General features: G+C 39.1%; 1 protein-coding gene across 1 annotated transcript in view; it reads right to left on the reverse strand.

Moving 5' to 3' along the window:
* Positions 1–24,079, reverse strand: part of LOC109625321 (inactive N-acetylated-alpha-linked acidic dipeptidase-like protein 2) — a 428,309-nt gene that overhangs the window by 276,065 nt on the left and 128,165 nt on the right. The window contains exons 3-5 of the mRNA XM_020080522.2: positions 18,372–18,548; positions 15,924–16,101; positions 14,308–14,469 (exon numbers count right to left, since the gene is read on the reverse strand). Coding sequence (XP_019936081.1) covers positions 14,308–14,469; positions 15,924–16,101; positions 18,372–18,540 — 509 coding nt within the window. The 5' untranslated portion in view covers positions 18,541–18,548. The remainder of the gene's footprint in view (positions 1–14,307; positions 14,470–15,923; positions 16,102–18,371; positions 18,549–24,079) is intronic.

Consider the following 24,079-nt stretch of genomic DNA (forward strand, 5'->3'; position numbering starts at 1 on the left):
AGCACCCAGCCACCAGGGTAACATCCATCTGACTGTCTGTGGTTCAGCACTGAGCAATCCAACCAGATGTTAGACTGAGAAATGTAAAGAGCTTTCTTAAAAGGGCTGAGGACAAAGCTGGACCGATGTGTGTCTTGAGTGTCAGAACTTTAGGAGCAGCACTAATGGTCAAGGAAGGTGGTGACTACTGCTGTGGTCTCTGAAGCAGGCAAAGCATTGGGAGAATTGTTGCAATTAGACTTGCCAGCTCACAAAGCTGAGCCAGCTCAAGCTCCAGGGCCTCAGGCTCTTAACTCGGACTCTAATAGCTTGTGCCAATTTGGTTAGTCCACCATGTGCTATGGATGACTGAGCTACTTCTAACAAAAGCAGAATGCAGCAGAACAGTAAACATAAGCAATGGTAAGTCATCTTAAGGTGGTGGTGTAAGTGATAGAATGAAGATGATGAGAACATTTTTAAAGTTAAACAGCTTTCAAGTGTTTGGCCCAAGGTGAGTTTTTCATGGTGTGATTAGACAAAAATGGTAGAAGCTTGTGGAGTTGCCTGACTGAACTTTCACTAAACTTAATTTCTGACAAAGTAGCTGCTCAAAGAGTGTTTGCTGTAATATTAAATTGCAAAATTAGTTACCATGGTATCCAAGGGTGTCGGCCTGAAAATCGTAATATACTCTGTTCATGTTGGTTTCTTGCCCAAGCAGCAAATTGAACCAATACAAAATCCCTCAAAGAAGCAAATCTAAACTCTTGCAGCCTTGGAAGTAAAAACAGGGTCCAGGAAAATTAAAAATTAAAATAACAAAGAAAGTCAGCTTGGTAACATCAGTCTGACTGAAATTAAAAAAGGTGATCCTTGTGAGGCTGCATGGGACCTCAGTGTTTTGACCAAGGGTCTTTTGTATACAACTCCACTCATCTCAATCTTGAACTTGCAAAGTCAGTGTTGGCCTTTAAATCTTTTCTTAAGACATGCTTTTATTTTCAGACATTTTTATAGTGCTTTGCTGCGGTTTTATGTGTTGTTCTTTTATGATATCATCTCATGTTTTATCTTCATCTTTGGACTTTTATCATTTTGCATCTGTTTTGCATTGTAAAGCAGTTTTTTTTAACTGCCACACAGATATTTCTTTCTACGTTGATTGATTACTTTTCCATCAAGTGCAATAAGATTCCTAACTTCAGTGATGAGTGTGAAGACATTTCCACTGATGGTGACGGCCTTTCTACCAGGAGCAGTGATGCTCTGAGCTGCAGCTGGGACAAGTCAGCTCCAGGCTGTGATGACGTGTCGGCCTGTGGTGGTGACATATCTCAAGACCCCAACCAACAAGTGATGAGGTTTCTGCTTGCACGGCGTGATACCAATGCAACCTTTAGCCACTCACGAGGGAAACCAATGTCAATTCTTCCAATATGCTGTGATAGGTAAATCAAAACGTCTATTAAAATAGCATAACCCATATATTTACAGCAAATGCCTGTACATTAGCCACTGGATGTAGCAGATCTAGAGATTAATTTGCAATAACAATTTTGAATGCACAACAGCAGAGACTATCGGTAGTCAGCATCAGTAGTCAGTCATTTCTGTTGACAATGACGCATGATTGATGGATGGCCATTGGCATCCCTTACTGTTGTAAATCTAAGCTAGCTAACACTTAGCCAGAGCTTCATTCCTGTACTTACAACTTCATTTGACAATTTTCCCATTGCAAACCAACATGACTTCAATATTTGATTCTCAGAATATTTTCAGTGGTTTCTTAATTTCATACAAATAGGAAACACCCACAGTCCAGTTGATTTGCAAGGAAGAGTAAACACATCAATAAAAAGCAAACAGTCTCCCTGTCTGGATTTCCACTAACCGTCATGTTTATGGGTGGGCTATTAATGTGCTTTCACTAGCGAGGGTTGATGACAACTTTGAATGCAGCAATAAAATTTCCACCAGTAGCAGTGATGTGTCAATGCATGCCAATGAGGTTCCAGATCATGATGAAGATGTTTCTATTCCATCACATTCCCATCAAAATGTTGAGGTAACATGTTTAGAATGAATTTGAATACAAAGGTTGGACAGTGTCAGATGTTTAAAACCTCAAGGCCCTGTGGATTCGACTTCTGTACATGATTAAGTGATGATTAGTGGATTGAAGCTGATGTAACACTGATTCACATGACTTCAGAGGCAAACTGTGTTTTGCGTGCAGCAGCACAAAAGGAAAGAGCCAATGAAAACAGATCAAGAGGTTTCTTTGATTCTAAAGTAACGGGATACAAAGGGATTCTCACTCATATGATGTAAACGCACATTGGATATTTAGTCAAACCAGAAATAGATGAAGTGGCTGCATACATAAACACATATGGGGCATATCCCTGGTAACCGCTTTGCTGTAACCACAGATTTCGGATTTCTGCATAATGAAGCTCAGTCTCGACTGAGCAGTACACATGCATTCTCAGCAAAAACCCCATCAACACTCTCCCCCAGTTACTTATTTATTCCTGCTGCAGCACCCTCTTTCTTCTCTACTCATGTCGGCATGCACAAGCCACAGTTTTCATTATGCAGATGACTAGTCTTGCATTAAATTTTGACCAACACTTGTTGCCCTTGGATAAATTATTTATCTCAGTCCACTGATTCATCTGCATCTCACTGATGGAGAAAAGGCAGAGATGAGAGTTTGTTATTTTTTCTCCAAGAAGTCAATAAGTTGAATTTCTTATTTTAAGCTTATTAGATGCAAGCCGATATAGATGCTGAAATTGTGTAAATAAATTGCCAAGATGTGACCTGACATTTATACTTCCTCACAACTGCTGATATATTGTTTTGGCTCTGTTTATATCATTTGTTTCTCATAATCAGATACAATCTAGATCCAGTTGGATACATTGGACAGTTGCTCCATGTATGTGTGAAAGCCTTCAGAGTTTCTGAGGTTTTTTCTTCCAGTGGGCCTCCTGGTACAAAGTCTGCAGAAACTCCCAGAGAGGCACAAGAAAGAAATATATCTATGTTGGTAAGGCCCGGCGCTGTTGTCGATGTGCTGTAAACAAAATCACATGATCTCTGCAGCAGAATTAATACATTATGTCCTGCCTCTGTCTGCTGCACCACCCATCACCTGAATCCTGCCGAGGATCTGTTGCTGCTGTGAATGTGTCTGAGCAGAGAACCCCCACTGCATTGTGCATGCGTGAAAGTAAAACAGCAGAGAAGGTCTGGACCCAATGACTGAAATGGCTAATGAGTATAGTAGTGTTATTTCTCTTTCAAACCAGGCTCATGATAGAAGTTGGATTAAGAATATAAAAGTCGCTTGTTCTTGAACTGCACATGTTGAAATGACTACAGTCACTTTTGTTAGTGAAATTACACTTCAGTGTCACTTCAGCTGTCAATATCTCAGGATCAATGTCTGCGAGTAATCACACTAGGACGAAACATCATGTACGTGTGAGGCTGAGAAAGACAGATGCATCAACATTTGCACAGAACGCATCATAAACAACCTACAGAGGTGATTTAAGCAACTGGATTACAATCTGTCTTGCACTCTGTGGCAGTCGACCACACCATGGGGTTCTCCCACACACAGCCAGTGACAAGGGTGTTGCTTTTCAGCATCTTTTATTAATCAAACCGTAAACATGAATCAGATTTAACATAAACTCCAGCGTGTTTCTGTGAGCTCCGCTGCTCTCTTTTGTACCAGAGGATCAATCAGCTAACAGCTCTCACCTGCACTGATTCATCCTCTGGTCCAGGTGAAGGTGCTCTCCCAGCTACCTCCACACTCTCATTGGCTGCTATTACAATTTCTGAACAGGCTGGCTGGCAGAGAGCATGGGGGAAAGGAATATATAAAAAATATCTACTTCATCTGAAATAAAATAGATATTTTAAAGGTCCAGTGTGTAAGATTTCGGTGAAAGGGAACTATTGGCAGAAATTGAATGTAGAATAATCCCCATTTTATCTAAATGTTATTAATTGTAGTTTTATTTACCCCAGGAAAGCCCCTTTATATTTACATCGAGGGGACCCTCTCTACGGAGGTTGTTTTTTACATTAGTCCAGACTGGACAAACTAAACCTTTTGAGTTTTTATGACAACTGCAACATGTGATTCCAACACTAGATATCATTAAATTCTACACACTGTACCTTTAACAAGTATTAATCAACAGAGTTGGGTCTTGAGTTTCCAGAAAAAACAACAACAACAACACAAACCCCAAATCACTCACTTTCATGAACAGAATGATTTTCAATTGTGATGCCGATCTCTATGACAGGACCATGACCACTGAGCAAACTCAGACCTCCATCAGTGAAAAGCCATGCTCTTAACGGTCCTGAAACAAGTATGTAATGTTTCATCTGCAAGGTCTACTGTAAGGTATTCAGTTAAAAGCCACAAGGCAGTTGAGGCATAAGGCATAAGGCAATAAAGCAATGACAAGAAAATAAACTTTTGTATCTAAAAGGTTTTAATACATCCCATAATTTATGATGGTTGTCACCAGTTCCAATCCCTGCTACTGCAAACACTGCCACTTTGCATTGCATCAACTCTGTGTGCCATGGCCTAAAATGCTCTCTCTCTCTTTATTTGTATTCACTTCCCGGACCCAGCTCAACCTTTCCATCTTCATTTGTTTCTTGTGTTCCCCTGTCCATGTACTCCCCTGACACACACACACACACACCCACACAATATCACCCCTTCATATCAGCAAGAAATTATTTTCATGAGAATAAAATATACCCTGTCAACATTCCACCAACAAACACTGGGACATTGCACATTAGAATAATTTAAATGTAACTGCTGCAAATTGCATAATATCTCAGCTCAGATGCTGTCTCACTTATTATGCTGTGGATTTGTATTCATCTATTCTGCATCATCTCGCCATATTCAAAGTCTGATGTTATTGGGAACGCCAAATACAATGTTATTGCCAGTAGTGTTGTTTTGACAGCGGCTGACTTTCGAGCTTGCATTGCGCACACACACACACACAAACACACACACACAAGAAGCAGGCACAGAGATGCAGCTGAATGCAAGTCTGCACGCTACACAGACGTCATGTAACCCAGGTTAACAGGAAAGCTCAGACAGCCAATTAATGTAACTGTGTTCAAATAAAGGAACGCTACTTGTCAAGTTATTTAACCTGAGTGCTCATATGTTTCCAATCACATTACAAGCAGAGTCATTGTCGATGTCTTGTCAGCGTCATTTTCTGAGTTTAATTGCCTAATAGAAGAGTCCGTGCACTGTTCATTAACGAGTGCAGCATCAAAAGCCAGTCATTTTAAATGAAGCTGTAAATGTGGGAGTGAGAGAAATATTAGACGAGTCAAGGAAAGCTGATACACGTTTAAGTGACTCTAAACCTCTTTTTTTCAGTTTTGCAGAAGTATATTTCTAAATATGCATTATTATATTATTATAACACATTCAAATAGGCATGGAAATGAAAGATGTGGGTGGTGTTGAGGAGAGAGTAGCAAAAGATGACATTGAGATATATTATGACAAAAAGTAAGAGTTTATGTTTTTTAGAGCCTGGTGCATAGAAAGAATAGAAAGTCAAAGAATCTCCACCTCTGCAGACTTAATTTTGTCATCCAGCATTCCAGCCAAACAAAATCCCTGAATCAAATCAATCAGTGATTGTTCTGATTAATCGTGCAATGCTCGGATCTATAAAATGTCAATAGCAATTTCTAACAAGTACAAAGTGACCTCTTGAAATGTTCTGTTGTATCAGTTGTTGCGTTGTCTGCTTACAAGGTCCACTGATTACTAAAACATGATTAATGTACTGCTAATGGACAAATCAATTGAATAGCCATTTCAGTTTCTATTACTATTTATGGCAGTCTCAGTTTCCCATGTGTAAGATATTCAAATGTTTTCTTTCAGAATAATATATGTAAGAACTTATTTCTTTTTGTAATACATTTATGAGATGGATGTACTATTTTATGTCTCTTTCTCTCTTTAGAATATGAGGAAGTACACCGGAGGTTTGACCTTTCACTCCTAAACTCCCGAACTTTATCAAACAGAAACAGAGGACCAAGATCTTGGACTTTTGTGAAGCACCCTGAGACAACTGTCTGTTGTGATACCGTGCTATATATAAATACATTTGATTTGATTTGACCAGAGGATCAATTAATTGAGTAGAACCAGTGATACTCTCTTATTTCATGCATTTTATGCAGCCAAAATGGGTGCCTACTTTACCCACGATGCAACTTGACCACTAACTCCTCAGTCAAAGATTTGGGTATGGTTTGCCAGCTGCTGCAAACTACTAGCAACAAGCAAAGATGAGAAGCAGGCTGCAGAGAGCTGGTGAGCTCTATCTGACTTTATACCCCATAATTATTTTTTTTTCAAAATTGCAGTTTGCAGCCCCAGCAGATGTTGACTCAAATTACATCACTTGAGGTCATGTTTTATCAAACGTCAACTGCTCCCTCTGGTGCTTATTTTTTTTATCCACATTGCATCAAGACCTGTAGATGAATTTTGTCAAATCACCGTAGCTGCTCTTCAATCGACCCAAACCTATCTGGATAATTTATATGACCTGCAGAAGTGAGGAACACTGTAACACATGTGCAGTTCAATTTAATTCAACCACACTTACATAGGTGAATCTTACTGTGTTCCACATTTCGTCGAGGCTGTGTTTGTGCGATGTCCTTTCAACTCGGTGGCAGTGCAAAAGGAAGCATGCTGTTGCTATGGTTACATGCATTTTCACATACGTGGTAGTATTGACTGGAGCTGTCGTTGAAGAAATTTGATGTATAATTATAAAGGAGATGTGAATAATTATGTTCTTTCCCTTTTTAGTTGAGTGACCTTGAAATCAACTGTATTATTAGGTACTTGGTTACATCCTATAAGGCGCTCATGTTAATCCATCAGTGGATGTCTGATGTAGAGAAATGCTCATGCAATCATGGAAATAAAAAAAGTCACTACAGCCTAATCAGCTGATTTCAGTGATTAAAAGAGCTTTAATGAGGAGACTGTGATCAGTAAAGTGAGACTGAATAGAAACTGTAGACTGATGGATTATAGCTCAGAAACACATGTACACCTACAGAGGTTTCTATTCACAAACCTGCTCATCGAGACTGAGATGCTATTAATACTTTCTGTTACATCCTCTCTCGGACTGGTGTCCATGACCTCACTGAGCAGTGTTTCCGATGTACTTTCCTTAATTTGGTTCCTGTACTGGAGGACTGTCAGCCACCCAGAATTAAGGCTATAATCACACTACGAAGTTTGCATTTGAAAACACATCAACTCTGCTACGCCTGGTGTCCATACTTCCCCTGGACTTTTAGAAAGTTTTTAAAAATGCAGCTGTCCCAGTTTTAGTTTGAAAACTCCAGGGCAGCTTTTTAGTCTGGGTGGGTTAGGGTGGGCAGAAACAGGGATGTGTGGAAACGATGATGTAGACACTCATAACCACTTGCTGATTGGGTTTTTTCAGTCACAATGTAGCCTTTGCTGATTCAGGTTCCTGTCAGATTACCCCCTTCCTGAAGAGGTATTAGCCTTGGCTACAGTGTACAACGCAACATGGATAATCAATTACAGGGATTGTTGACCCAGTTGTCTTTACTAACAGCTGCTGTGCAGTTAAATTCTGCATTTTACAAGGAAACAACTATTGAGTCAAGTCACCATTTTGCTTTTCCTTCTTCTCATTTGTAGCCGAGAGCTTTTTGCAGCTAACAACCGAATACTGTGTACACCAGCAGACACATGCCAAGTGTACATGAGAGGTCACTTAATATGCAATATTGGGTGTGTCAGTATGTGCAGGGATGTGCAGGCATACAGAGCCAAAAAGCCAGTTTGGACAGAGATCTCTTTAATTTGAAAATACACAAACAAAGTATAGATGTAGTCTAAGTCTCCCACTCCCCTACATAACACCCCTATTAACCCTAGGCCCCTCCCCTCCATTATCTGTCCACTTAATTATCATTTCACATATAACTTAACCTGTCAATGAATCAGTCGTGTCACTGATTGATTCTATTTCTTTTTGCAAAAATGCTTCAAAAGTTATTAAATCTCTCAATTTATGTTGGACACTGTTTTCTTTGAAATGTTTTTAGTGATCACATGTTAAAAGTTGTTTTCAGTAGTTTTACCTCACTCTAGTTGAGATCACGCCTTGTTAATCTCTATGAGGCAAGTTGCAATTAAAATATGGGCTATATATGTACAATTTGATGGATTGATTGATGTTTTTTCCTTGTCAAAAGCCACTGCAGTACTCCCTGACCAGCTCTCCACAGAAGAATGATATCAAGATATGATTCACTTTGAAACATGGGTTTCTCAGAATATAAAATCAATGATCTCCTCTATAATCACACACACATCCGAAACAAAACACATCTCTACTCAGAACTGTTTACAGCACCTTGATCTTGGTCTGTGTCTTCTATGACACTGCATTTTCACCAGGAGATATTTGTTTTCTCATTGTTTAAAATGTTATACTTATACGTCTGTTAGAAGCCTCATCAAACATCCCCTGCTGTGTTGACACATAGACTTCTCCTGGAATTATACAGACAGTACCTGGAGTCCAGGGGGAGAACGTCCGTAGAAACTGCAGAGCAACCCACTCAGACTTTTGAGTTCTTTCGGAGTTGTTTCTCCACCTGATGCATCTTAGCCCAGTAGATCCTGTTTGAGTTCATGTCAGTGTTTGTTTCCAAGAGAGAAGCTTTCAATTTACCATAGGAAAATTGTTTGGTATTTTATTTCTATTTTTGTTGTCTGTTTATATTTATTTTATGAGCCAAAAAAAGTGAATAGTGAAATCCTCATAGATAGTTTTTACACATTGTTGCATCATAGGATTGAAAGGTTTTTATTACTTGTATAAACTTGAAATGGAGGCAAACATCACTAATCTTTGTATTGAGTTTCAAAGTGGTTCATATTACTGCTTCACAGCCATATGTGGTGTTAACCTGGGGTTAAATCCTGAGTCCTCTGAGGAAACAAGCTCTTTGAGTGGGGAGGACAGTGAGAAATGAGGCTGTAAGCAGAGAGTGAGAATCTAGCTCCACCTCACTGATTAGTGCCTAAAGCGGCTGCGCCTCCATAAAGCCTCCTGATGCCTTTACCGAGACATGACTCAGTAAAGTCATCTCACCAAGCACTCCTCCATTCAGCCTACTTTCAGCTGTTTGCTCTTCACAAACTTTCTTTACGGGTAGTTCAGCTTCCTTGAAAAAAAAAAAAAAAACTGAAAACCTTGTGTAAGTGTTTGAAATGTCAGAACAAATTACAGGTATTCATTTTATACTGCATAAAATCAATTAGGAGCATAATCAGCTGGAAAGCAAACACTGAAGTGGAATGAACAGTTTTAACTTGGAGGCTGTATCCAGTTATATCTTCTCCAACCCACCTGTGAGGGTTACATTCAGGTTTTCTGAAATCACAGGTTATTTCCTCTCCCTTAGGAGTCCCAGTTCACACAGCAAGGACAAAGGGGGATCCACCAGGTCCTCTATTGATTTGTGTTACAGGACACACACTTTTGCAGTAACCATGGAGTCCAAGGTTGAGATAGGAGGCCGAATACATAACAACTGGAGGAAAGTACAAAATATATCTGCAAGGATTCACTCAGAGGTTTGTGGAGACTGACAGAGAGTCAACCGCCCCTGTCTTAGGCAGGACAGAGGTCAAGAGAAGGCGAGCCAATACATATTACATAACTAAACATATAGAACCAACTTCTGACTTTGTAAAGTTTTTCAAAGGACATCTCAGATTAAAGCTTTGCAACACTACTCTTAACTTGACAACATCTGCAAGGTTAATGCAGATGTTGCTCATGGTTCTGCCAAGTCTCTCTGATGCATCTGGTCCTGACAGTTGACTTCTACTAAAGACATCATCCCTCTCCAGAAATACCCTTCTTCAAGCCTGCAAGATTTCCCTCTAACTACAGTGTAAGCATGCGCCTTAAAGAGATAGTTCACCGAAAAATGAAAATTCACTCCTTCCATACTCACTACTATGCCGATGGAGGTGTGGATGACACCACACGAGCAGTATGGAGCGCGTTATGTTTTTTCTGTTTTTATCTCTGAAGAGATCCCCACTTACTTCAATTGTATCAGATTTGGCTGCAACACCGTTTACCCCTGAGACTCCGAAAGTGTTTTGTGGACTCAAACACTCCACCCACCCCTCAGTCGGCATAGTGGTGAGTGGATAATGAGTGCATTTACATTTTTCTGTGAACTATCCCTTTTATTAACAAAAAAAAATTCTCAGCCTACTCATGTCCTGCATATGACATGTGTCTAGAAGTATTTTTGAAGCAGTTCAACACCACACACATTTGATAGGTTTTACATATTCACTATTGAGCATTAGCATACTCAGCCTCCAACAGATTGATCAAGATCTCCACATAGATGGTGTCATATTTGCTTCGAGGCAGAATGTTGGGGTGGGATGATAACAGTGGGGTGAAGGCAGTTTAATGAGATACAATCGTCAGAAATGGTTTGAATCATTTCAAAAAAGCTAAATGGTTGAACCAGTGGAATAGCAGGTCCCCAATGAAGATGCACCACTTCCCTGGAAATACAGTTTACACATATTTCAGGTCAGTCAAGATTGGGTTTGATATATGAAACTGCTGGTAGTCATCTAAATGTGTCCACACAAGCACAAAGCAAAAAAGCAAGCAATAGCTCTAACCAACATTTACCTCGATAATCAATTTTACTGTTTAAATGAGGTCCAGGTTGGACTTCTTTTTTTTCTTTTTTTTTCTAGCAACAGCATACATCTTCATTTAAAAAAAGAGAAGTCAGGAAACACAGCTGCACAGCAACAAGACTCAAACCATAACAAGATAGTGATCCATGGTGCTTGTTGTTCTGGTGCCAACGCAGCAAGATCCATATCGACCAGATAAAACCATATGAGCTAGATAGAGATTTGTCGCCATGAGACGTCATCCATCTAGAATCAGTAACAAATACAGCCCTTATGAGCAGCATCTAAAGGATTACAACCCCGCAAAAAAAATGTAAACCACTCAGTAAAATCTAAGAGAAAATAAGATACACTCCACAATTAGCAGGAGAAATAAGCATTAGACAGGATAACATACTAACAGTGGGAAAACATCTTCCAGGGATTTGAACTTAATCCAGTTTCTCTCAAAGTAGCTCTGCATGCTCGTTCACCTCTTTGAAGTGTAAATTTGGGTGCACAAAGTTTCTACAGTGGCAAGTTTGAAAAAAACAGGAAAGTTTTGTTTTGACATTGTATTAAGCGATGGAAAAAAACTGGAGGTCCTTTGTTTGAGAAACAAAAAAGAGTGAAAATATAAAATCATTAACACAAGCATAGATTATCTATCCGTGCCAAGGACTCTTTCTGTTCTGAACAATGCACATGTCGATCGTTATTCCTTGAATAAGAGCTATACAGCAGCAGTCATAACAATCACTTAATGCTGGAAAATGGCAGAAAACCATGCAGCAATTAATTCACACTGAGATATTCCCCCTGTCTAGACATGCAAAGCTGTTCAAATATGCTCCCCCTTCGCCATCTCCTCCTTAGTCTCCCCATTTCTCTGAGGTCTTTCTCAGTCCTGACAGTTCCTTTCATGTGTCTTTTACTTTGCCTCTGTCTCACTTTTACTTCTCTTCTCCCAGACTCAACACCGAGTAGCTCAGGCAGCCTTATTTGTCAATTTCCTGTGCCTGATAAAGTGAGCAACTAAAGGAAAGTGAGTGGGTGAGGAACGTTGTTGGTGCAATGAGTCAAACCATTCGCAGCGTTGTTCCTGTGAATGATTATGTCTTCAAAATCTCCTACTTGAAATATATTACTGAGCTTTCAACCTGGAATGAAATGAAACTGGTTGGCTGTGCATGACAAAGAAGGTTGTTTTCTTTTTCTTTTTAAGTGGACTGTCTGCTGATGACCTTACAGAAAAGTTAAATGTGGCTCAAACATAAATTGTGGAGTCAAACCAAACTAACTTACACATTTATCTCCCATTCAAAACAGATGTGGATAAAGGGACATTGAAGACGTTCTGTCAGGTACAAGATTATGCTTTGTTTGGTTATCATTGGTGTGTCTCCAAGTGGTTCCACTGTGAACTGAATTGCCAAGTAGTCCACTGTAAATTCTTAAATCTGTTATAGTTTGGTTGGAAAAAGGCCAGTCTTTAATTTTATGTTATATATTAGATTTTGTTTGTCTTACAGAGACAAACAGCGAGTGGACCATGAGAGGACATCTATCTTCTAATTCCAGTAATGTCTGTACTGTTCATCTTATTGGCTTTCACATGTGGCATGTGTATTGATGAGGGCCAAAGGAAGAGCAGTGTTGTACTTGTACTTGGTGTGACTTTGGACACACCATACATTCAATATTAGCCTTATATAACTTGACTCTTCATCATAAGTGCTGTTGTCAGTCACACCAACGGTGCATTCATGACAATGAGTGCAACGGCAATGACAAGCAAACAGCTCATTCCAAACAATGCACTCGATCCCTCCATTTGATAAAAAAGTGTATTGACCTTATATATTAGACTGTATACCTGTAGATTGTATAATCTATACCTTCTTTCATTAGCAATTGTGAACCACACTACAGCTTTGAGAGTGCCAGAAATCAAAGTCTTAGTTTTACGTTCCCCCCCGCAATGTTCTCTGCTTTTAAATTGTTAACACATTTTGCTCCTTCATGTAAATCACTACTGCATGATAGGTGCTTCTGATTTTAAATTTGTAAGAAGCTTGCTTCTCCATTATTTAATGGATGCAGTGTTTCTTCCACCCCACAGCACAAAACAATTACATGACCTGGCCAAATTTTACTGTTTGACTGGACGCTTGGGTTGAAACTAGCATCTAACGAGCTAATTTAATCCTCTGCATTGTGAAAAATGTGGCTTATTGTACAGTGTAGGTCAACTACAGGCCACAATAGTAAAAGGGTACAACCTAATGGGGAGCCATGTTGTTACAGTTTAAACAGATCTGACACAGTGCAGACAGAGGGCACGGATAAGTAAATCATAACAAATGATGTAATAATTAACTGAGGATTAGTAGCTGGTGAAAATAACCATTTAATTTTATTAGTATGTCTCTCTGTGTCATCCATCATCTGAAACAAACACTCCATTATCCTCACAGATGGCAGAGATGCAGTGTGTGTGGGTCTAGTGTTATTATAGATGGGTGTGTGAGGTGGTGGTGGGTGGTGTTTCTGGCACCCTGAAATGTAAATGTGAGAAAATAAATAATGAAGAGCAGCGAAAACTCATACAGAAACCATGGTGACATGATTGTCTCAGTTCAGTGGCAAAGCCAGTTATCTCACAAAGACACATACACCCCGGCATCCCATGATCCTTTGGCTTGGAGAAGGCAGCGTTCAGGTTGATAGAGGTTTGTATCATTGTTTAAAAAAAAAAAAAGAAAATATGTGCCACCTGGTATGTAGCCTTATCTCTTGTTTCGATTCTTTCTCTTTTTTTATATCAGAGTCTTTCCCTTCATCCTAATCCTTGGATATAAATAGATCAGCACCTGGCTACAAGAAAACAGGTCAGACTCGATAATGGTTTTCTTGAATCTCGGGCCATTGCACTATAATCTCTGAGCTTTCATACGTCTCTCTCCTTTGAACAACCTCTGAACTCATCACCATTACATCAGCATTATTTCACTTTTCCAACATCATCTTCCTGAAAACTCCTGATATTTTGTATTTCTAAATGTTCTTGTTATGCCTGCGTCAGTTGTCTTCACTTGGCCCATTTTTCTCTGTATCATGTTTGCCACAAACATGCAACGAGTCAACACCTCCTGGCTGTGGCTAGGTCACCAATTTACCAGAGGGTCAGAGGTTCAATCCCACTTTCCCCAATTCTGCATGCCTAGGTGTCTGAATTTAACCCCACATATCCCCTTGTGGCTTTGGTGCTATTGTGTGAGTGATAGAGAAAGTGCTGCATATAGATGCACTACAATTTGCACAAAGAGGTTATTCGGAGTTAAATCAGTTAAATCAGTTTCCACAGTCCATCTTGAAAAACTCTTTGCCACTATGATTCGAAAAGGTTTTAGTGTGAGTACCTGCATTTGTTTTTAATCTGTGTGATTAAGGTGAAAATTATAATTTTTAGCATAAGCGTAAGAACTTACTTCTGAAGAGCATCTATCTTTTCGGCTGTGATTCCTCTAAGCAGTTCCTCCAGCAGGTCTGAGCTGTCAGATGGGGGAACAAGACGTTTGACGCTATGCGTGTGAGTGAACCAGCCAATGAGGAGACCCAGGACAAAAAGCCCCACTGCAGCCAGGAAGTACCTGTGAGACAATGCGGAAGAGATCAGTTATAGTCTATTACTAGCTGTTTCTTTTTTTATTACTTTTAACAGCATCTCAAGGTATTTCTTTAGCAGATGAGTTTGTTTAGTATATGCTCCAGAAAAAGCAAGGACAATGCAAGTTTGAAGGTTTGTTTCGAGATAGTATTCCTAAGGTCATGGAAGAACTCTAGCTACAGGAGCTCAGGTATAGTGGCCTTTCTTAAGTCGTTCATTCTTTCTTTTGAAATGGAGAAACACTGACTAGCAGAGTTCTTCAGGTACTTCAAAGGTAAGATGGCACTTGTGCTTGATGTGCAATTTGACATTTGACAGGGTGCTATTGCCTTTTCATAGCTGCTGAGTCTGTGCTGGTGCAAGTCGCTCAACACCTAAGGCCATCATTCAGGCCTTGAATTCACTGGTGCTTAGGTGGATAACATGCAACCTATTCATCCTTGCAAGTGCTGTGTCACATTGATCAGTGTGTGGGGAATGTGCTAGAGGTACTTCTACTATGTGTAAAAGAGTGTGTACTCAACAGAAATACACCCATCAGCCTGAACAAACCTATCAAGGGTCATTTAATGTGTTTTTATACTTTGATTATTTGTCGTAAATATTTTTTGGGGTAAACCTACCAGACAAACAAACAAACACCAATGAAAACATATTCATGATGGTAATTATATGATGGAAAAGGTAAATATGTAATTCCATGTGTAAACATGTTATCCTTTAAATGTAGGTGTCAGAACCCTCTTCAAATGAGCAGATTCTATTAAACAGCTTATACAGCAGTCAAAAACCATCACTGTACCATGCATCTACTAAAATTCAGGGGATATTAGAAACGTTTGTCTCTGTATTTAACTCTATAAAGTTGTGTAGGAGAAGTTTGGTGACTGGTTGGTTTAGTCATATACAATGCCATCTCAATATTTTGGATTATGCTATTCAACCTGTCGTAGATATACAGTTCAAGGATTCTTTAAAACAATAATCTTGTTTTGTGTATATTATTATTACTATTATTCAATAGTATATTATTATATACTATTATTCAAACCATAATTAATTGTCACAACACAGTCACAGTTCAGACTGTAATTATTCAGACAGCTGCACATTCGTCTATCAAGTCTTGGACCCGCAACCATTTGCCAAGATTTGTTATCTCCCATATAATATAAAATATCTTCCAAGTGTCCAGTTACTCTTGCAATTGGGCACTTTTGTTAAAAGGGCTATACCTCTCAGCAGCTTTGTAGTCCATTTAATCCTTTTTTTTTTTTCTTGGCACACCTTGTCCATAGAAAGTTAGTCCCTAAAATGATCAATACTTAGTGGATATGACACCTAGTATAACTAAATCAATCAGATCAACTAAATGCATACAGCAAATCATTTCTGACTTGACTTCTACAAAAACTACATGGGCAGTCCCTGAATTACCTGAGCAGGGAGCAGTGGAGTCGTCTTTGACCTTTATGGGCGGGAGCTCTGGTAAAGTGGGAGATGTAGTTAGGATCTTCCTGGAGTCGTTCAAACCGACCATGTGGTGAAACCGAAACCGACGGCTGGATGGGTTCCATCAGCTCGGGGTCAGGATCAGGGCCAGGGTCTGAACAGGCTGAAAGTGACAACCATGAAGAACCTGTTATTATTATGACAGGGTTATTCTGTAACTTGGGTCTAGACTAAAATATCTTAATTACTGATTTTATTTAATTCCAAAATTAATTTTCTCCAGAGCACAAAGCTTGGTAATCCTCATCTTGCACATGAATCAGGTTTGATGCTTTATGTGCAGCTTCAAAATTAATGCCATTATCAGTAAACATTATCAGTACACCTGATGAACATCAGTATCTTAGCATTGTCATAGTTAGCATGTCAATGTAATGACTCAAAGAAAACTGCCATGTTTATGCTGAGATCATTGTGACTTAATTCTTAAGTTCACAATACAAGTTTCATAAAAATGATCATCTTGTGAGATCAAGTGAAACCAAAATATTAATCAAAGCACAGCCTCTATGGTCTTTTCTTCCAGAGAAACAGTTGGAGTTGGTTAAAACTTACCAAACTCCTACTGCTGTGGGGTAACTTTAAATAGGAAATTGAGTAAATACTTAATGCTGAGTTTTGAAACGATCAGCCCTCTTGCTTCAGAAGGCATTTGTGAGGATAGAACTTTGCCACTGATACAGAGCTCCAGGCGCAATTCAAAGCTGAGGAACTCAAGTCTAGCTTTAGGATACTTGTGAAGTTTTTCTCTTTTGCAGCTGCTGTCAGTAGCAAACTTCTCATATTAAATGCAGGATGTTTTCACAGTGACATTACTCAAATCATGTATAAGAGGTTGGGAATAATTTCTCTGCAAAACATATTTCAAGGTCATCAAAAGGATGAGACATAAATTAGTTTTGGCACGATCTATCATTCAAAAAAACAAAATTTACCGACTTCAGCTTAAGTTAAACAAATATCGCAGAATTAAATGTGTACATTATAACACAACAGGCTCACTCTGATACTGAGCACATTGTCTTCAAACATCCTTAAATCCATCCATAAATCAGAATTTAATAATGTCAACCTGATGGTTTGAGTAATATTTTTGCTGTTAGGAGCAGTTACATTCCCATTAATGTTTCATAAATTATTCACATTCTCATCATGCTAAATATGACAATATTTATTTATATTCAATGAGTTTTAATTGTCCTATTAGTAGAGCAAACAAATCACCTCTTTATAAACACATTATATGGTTTCAAGTGAGATATACTTCAATGTGCATCTTGTTAAATGGTTGGTATCACAATTACTAATTCACCAAAAGATTTTATCAAATATTGTGAAGATACAGTGAAAATAATTTGGCTGCCAGGGCGATTGAGGAGTAAAATTTGTGATCTGTTGGTGACTAGGTCGACTCTATCAATGGAGGCATGTAAATCATTTTAATACAATGGGCCCTGAAAATACATTTCATTATAGTTGTGGTCGTTGATTATGAGTCAAATTTGAAGCCATTGCAAAACATTCTATAAACACAATTCTTTGACCGCATTACATCAGTGATACTGCGTTTCAGAATGTCACAAATATCTCTTAACTCTCTGATGCTTGTCTTAAGACAGTATTTAGCTTAGCATTGCCAGACCAAGTAAAATGTGCATATGAGTCTGCAAATGAGTCTGGAACCTTTCAGTTCATTTCCCATTTCCAAGAAGTGTTATCAGTGGTCACGAGTCAAAATGCCTCCAGATGTACTTGAATACACCTAAAATCAATCAGTGCAATGGAACATGTGATGATGTGATGAGTGACAGAAGAGTGTCAACGGGCACAGAAGAGCAGAGTATGCGCTGTGTATGAATGAGTGCTGCAGTTTTTGCCAAAGTGAATAAAACAGACCGCCTCAAATCAGCAGCCATCCTGGATGCTTCAGTGAGAGAAAGATGGTTGTGACTGACCCAACCTGTCTGAGGATGGAAGGAATCTGTCTGAGCACACCCATTAGTGATTGTGAACAAACGTGAGCTCGCTTTAGGCTGGTCAGTAACAGGGCACACTGTAAATGTGAATCATCCCCACAATCCTACTGGTGTCCAAACTGCAACGAAAGAAGATGCTTGAGTAATCACACAACTCAAATGCATCTTTCCAGTATAAAAGACCTTGCTGCCATTTGTTTTTTTTAATGCAACCTTGATATCTCTATTTTGTGACCATTTTATAAAACTCTGTTTTGCAAGTGTGCCTAACAATGACCCGTAGCTGTTCTTAAATCACTTAAAACCAAGGCCTGTTTGGGCTTTTTGCTTCATTTTACCACATTGGCAGATATCTTAATGGAAATTTGGAATATATACCTATCCAACCAAATCCTACCTGATCTCTGGCAGTCTATGTGTTGCATTTGCATACGGTCCATGCTGGGTCCTGGCTCCTGCAGCTCCTCCTTGTCCAGGTCCCAGTCAAGATCCAGGCCACCAGAGCAGTGCAGACCCTCGCCGACCAGTGGGCCCCCCTGGGCGTCACACACTTTCCTGTAAGCCATGATGTCACCTGGGAACACATGCATCACATTTTCATTTACACAGTTTCTAAATGCTTTATGTCTACATTTAACATTAGCTCCAGAGTTTTCTAAAATAATCCCTGGGTCCATGGAAAAACATTGGACCCCACACACGTTGAACGTTGAAGTCTTAATCTCACATTGTCACTTGTCCTCTGTTGTTCTCTGTTAGTGAATAACTGGCTTCATTGCAATTGAAATTGCATCCTTTCATTTCCTCAAACTTTCCGTAAAGGACATCCATTTATCATATTTGAATCAATGAAAATTCAAAACAGCCAATGTAGGGTTGCCAAATGTACGATCTTTATCAGATTTGTATGATGATTTTGCCCTCTGTAGGATGTACCATCAGTAATGCATGATCTACGATAATTAGACCATTTTGACACTTATTATCAGTATTATTGGTATCAGTTGAAATTTGGATATGCAAAATAATAGTAAAATATCTCTTCTCACGTGACGTCTTTCAAGCAAATCATGCACAATATGGACCCCTTCGTCTGTATTTCCACATTTTTTCTCATTTGACATCTTTTCAGCCAATCATGCTTGTGATGAAGAAAGTGACCATCACGTCCTGATGCCCTGACTCGCATTTCCACAGCTTAACACAAGTCCTTCCTTATGTTTCAAAATAAGAGCCTTATGACTTGAAAATGATTGTTGTACACTGAATATTTTCCCATCTGACAATGGTGTGACTACTACAAACCAGAACAACAGTAAATCTCTTGGGATTGGTCTAAGTCTAAACCCAAAACACACAGTTCAACACACCATTGCAGTTTTGGAAAGAAAATGTATGTGGTTTGAATGGAGAAGAAGAATCAACACAGTGTGCTGTCAATTGATGTGATGTTGTGCAATGTGCAACGTTTTTAATGGACAACTAATCAAAATGATCCTTAACATTGACTAAAAACAGCAAAAAGACCGTACCATCACCAGCTTCTCATTGAACTCTAGGTAATGGATGTTGCATTAGTGCTGGATATAGTAGAAAATGTGATAAATGTGGTTGAAAGCTATTTGGGCTAAGTGACTGACCAGAGCCTCTTTGCACATAGGAAGAGTGAAGGCACCACAGCGATCTGCACATGCTGCATTTACACACATTAATGCAATAAATTAACTGATGTTAGACCAAGGCATATAGTTAAGTGCTAGATCTGGGATAAGATAGAAGTACATCACATTTGTGGCTTAGGGATGGGGCATGAAGTAGGAGATGGTGAATGTGCGTTTTTGTTTTGTATTGCACAGTACAACCAGCTCTGGGTAGAACACAGCCCCTAATCAACATCGCCAGGGTTGGGACGTTGGGTTGTTTGTGTGTGTCAGTTGAAACAAAAACAAATTGAACAGATTGCTTTTGAATTAAATTTTTGGATGCGGCACATACAAAGACACACAGCTGTCAAAGGATAGTGAAGAATTCCTAATGTTGTATATTTCAATATAATATTCATCGTCACATACATTATGTTTTACCTACTTTCACTGCAAGATTGTGCATTCGAATATTGTAAGGAGGAAGAATAGAAATGTAAAAACATTAAACTAACCTTAAATGAAACTGTAGGGTTAGTGGACAGTTGATATGACTTTGGTTGCCAAATTGCAACTATTTATACAGAATGACTGTCTGTTATTCCCTCCTCGTTGCCCTCAATGAAAACATTGGTGGCTCTATTTTTTCCTGGGGGAGTTTGTGCAGAGCTGGTCCTGAACCCCAAAAACTTGTGTTTGGTAAATACCAACTCTCTCACTTTCTTGTTCCTGACCTTTGTAGATGGTAATTGAGAGAGGCAGCCTGACAGGGAACTGCCATCTGACAAAGGTGAAGGTAAGCGCATCATTTTTATCATGGTGAGGAATCTTTTGCAGGAAACCCACTAATCATCGGTTGTGTCTGCGAAAATATCAACCAACCTGTGCATCATTTGTACCACAACCATCCTGGTGCTGTTTTTGAGAGTTCACTCGGGCAGCAGAATAATCATGATTGAGCAGTCCAAGAGTTTTGTTACTGGACATAACAGTGCATCCTTGTATTTTTGACTGTTAAAGGTTCACTGTGTAGAATTTGCTGGTGAAGTTGCATGTTGCAGCTGAATACCCCTCACCTCAACCTCCCCTTCCAAATATTAAAGAGAACATGTGGTAGCCTTGAGTTGTCATAAAAACCCAAAAGGTGTTTAGTTTGTCCAGTTTGGGCTACTGTAAAAAAAACATGGTGGCCTCCACAGAGATGACCCGCTCCTGATGTAAAGTATTTAAATATAAAGGGCTCATTCTAAGGTAAAGAAAACAACAATTCATATAATTTAGATGAAACACATGATTGAAAATATCAATAGGATTATTTTATATTCTGTTCTTCCAATAGATTCCTTTCACCTAAATCTTACACACTGGTCCTAAGTTCAGAAGACTTTCTAAAAAATGTTGATTTCTATGAATAGAATGCTAATTAATTCAACATGGCAAGCAGCAACATTTAGGACACAGGACCAGTGGTTGCATCCCATCAACACACCTAACTGTTGGCCTTGAATGAAAATTGTAAGCAAAAATAAGAAATAAGAAAATGTTCCTCATCCAGACAGGATCAGCCTATAAGATGTTTTAATAAATGTCCAGTAGGTGGCAATTAACACTAACTCTATTTTTATTTGTTTATTTTTTGCCCATGGCTTCACTTGTCCAACAAATTTCAAGGAAACTTGCTTAATAATTTTTGACAAATTAACAAACTAAACAATTATATTGGTACTGCATGACAGTATGGTTGTTCAGGGTGTATAACATCAGGAGGGTGAATGTTGATTATCAAAGCTATGATCAGGCAATAATTTGCCACACAATAATAATACAGTTATTGGTGATCCAGATGATTGTTAATTGGACAATTGCAGATCAATCCAGCTCTGAAAAGGTCACAGACATCTGAGTGAGCTGTCCTTGTTGAGACAGAGGGGCCATTTTGTGTACGCCAGCAGGTTGGGGATGGAATTGAGATGGAAAGGAGAGTGGTAGTGGAGAGATACACAGATGGAGACAATTAGAGGAAGAGTCCAGGAGAGGAGGGAGGATAGAGTCAGTGAGGGATGAAGAAAAGACAGAGACAGTGGCAAAGACATGAAGAAAAGCAGCCGAACACAGAAAAGCCAAAATAGAAGTGACAAAGTATTTATACATGAAGGAGAGAGGGTAAAAAGCAAAGGGAAGAGGTCTGGGAGTTCCCTGGCATCAATCTTCAATGCTCCACCACACTTCCATTACTTGTGGCTCAATGCAGATGAAGGATCCTCTCAAGAAAATGGAACAAAAGTTCATTTAGCTGCTGACCTCCGGTTGCAGCCACTGCAGTGAGCTTTTAGCCAGAGACCTATCACCACCAGAGAGTGAAAGTCTTGTGACAACATGCTCTTTCCTTCCTTTCTTTGTTGTGGGCACATGTAATTTGTCAATTTGCTACTTGAATTTCAAATTAACTTTAACTACGTTTGCTTTAACTAACTAATCTGACTGGTCGATCTTCTTTCTGTTCTATCCTGGAATAACATTTTTGAAAAAAGCTGAAAATCTGGACAAACCGCTCACTTAAGTTTAAACACTTACATTACTTTCCCTTCCATTTTCATATTCGTGGCCAAGACCCAGATGTTGCAAAATGTCAAATGTAAGCTCGAGGAAAATTTTAGGATTTGAAAGTGCCCTTCAACAAAAGTCCATTTGTTGTGTTGGGGCACTTACAAAACGTTTAACGCATAAGTCAAGAGAGATTCTATAGTGCTGTTACTATAAACACATCTCATCAAAACACCAAACCAATCTCGAAAAAAATAATACTCCTACTACTACTACTGTTTCTACTTATAATAATTATAATTATAGTAATATGTATTTGTTTAGCACCTATTGCTCAATACAGGTTAAAAATGCTTGACTGGTCAATACAAAAGAAAAAAAAAAACAGATCAGAGTAACAGAGATGATGTCTCTCAATACGTATGATATGATCACAGTAATGATCAAGTCCAGCATGGATGGAAGTTGGAGAGGTGCCAGTTCACCTCCTGGGCACTGCCGAGGTGCCCTTGAGCAAGGCACCGAACCCCCCAATTGCTCCCTGGGCGCCTTCATGGCTGCCCTATGTTCCGTGTGTGGTCAATGTGTGGATTGTGTTCCGTGTGTTCCGTGTGTGCTCCGTTCACAGAGGTCAAATTTCCCCATGTTTGCATGTCGCATGCTGTGTGTGGGACCATAAAGAGAAATCTTAATCTTAACATAGAAACTGATGTAGAAAAGCTAAGGGAATGGTCAATTGTGACAGCACCAGGTTTTAGTCAGGGATCTGATTAGATCTCTACTGTGCATGTATCCAGAGCCTGTTGTATTATGTATCTCTGTGCCATTGAGCTACGCTGTTCCAAGTAATTTGACAAACACACAAGGGAGCCCCACTGTTATGCTAGGTGATATGCATATTATGTATCAAAAAGAAATTAGAGAAATAAAATGTATAAATAACACAACTCTTTTCTTTATACATTTTTAATATTAACTAAAAATGTAAAGCTCATTGTCATTTTCCTCAATCTGGAGGTTTGCAAACTTGTACAATATTAGCATTCTGGGTTGTGTTAAGGGCTAAAAATGCAAACTACTGGCCTGTAGTGAGGCTGTAGAGCCAATGAGTCACCACATGCTGACTGACAGCTGGCATTTCTGTGCCATTCACCGCTCTATCATAAAATGTGACTCAGCCCGTAATGGCCAATGACAGACACCTCATCTGCACGGTTTCATTACTACAGGTGAAGGTGCATCTCCCAGAATCAGTAGTCCCAGTAATTACAGTTACACAAGTGATTCCTGTTCCTATAATAGTGAATGGATTAGTGACATTGCTGGCTTTATATTGCCATCAATGCATATTAAAATTGTAATACATTCCAAAAAAAATTGTTCCAACATAAGTTGAATGCACACTATTATATCAACCCTATGTCTACCCATGTCCTCTACTGCATTGCTCTCCTGTTAGTTTTGAATAACCCCCCCCCCCCCACGACTTCTCCCGTGAATCAATGTTCAGTCAAGAATCAAAGAAACACCGTGCTACGTCTTTAAAGGCTTAGCCACACTGCATATTTCTTCATGATCGACTGCACCTTAGAGAGGTGGTCATAGAGTGTAAATCCCATAATCATCTCATTACTGAAAGTGTCAGAGAAAATAATAAAATGTGTGACGAGTGAGACATCTCTGATTAAATGCAGGTACGTTAGAGGGTAAAATCTTTGTTTACTTCTAGAAATGTCTGCCAAGTGAAAGTAGAGGATAATGCAGAGTGGAAGGGAGATTGGAGTAAATTATACTTCACTGGATCTTTAACTTAAAGCCAAATATTTTTTTTAATACAAGTGTAGCAATTATAAGGATGGTGTAAATGTTTGTCTAACAGAGTATCCCACCATGCTAACAACTTCATAAGTCTACATTG

Source organism: Paralichthys olivaceus, chromosome 3 (assembly GCF_024713975.1).
Source record: "Paralichthys olivaceus isolate ysfri-2021 chromosome 3, ASM2471397v2, whole genome shotgun sequence".
Taxonomy (NCBI): domain Eukaryota; kingdom Metazoa; phylum Chordata; class Actinopteri; order Pleuronectiformes; family Paralichthyidae; genus Paralichthys; species Paralichthys olivaceus.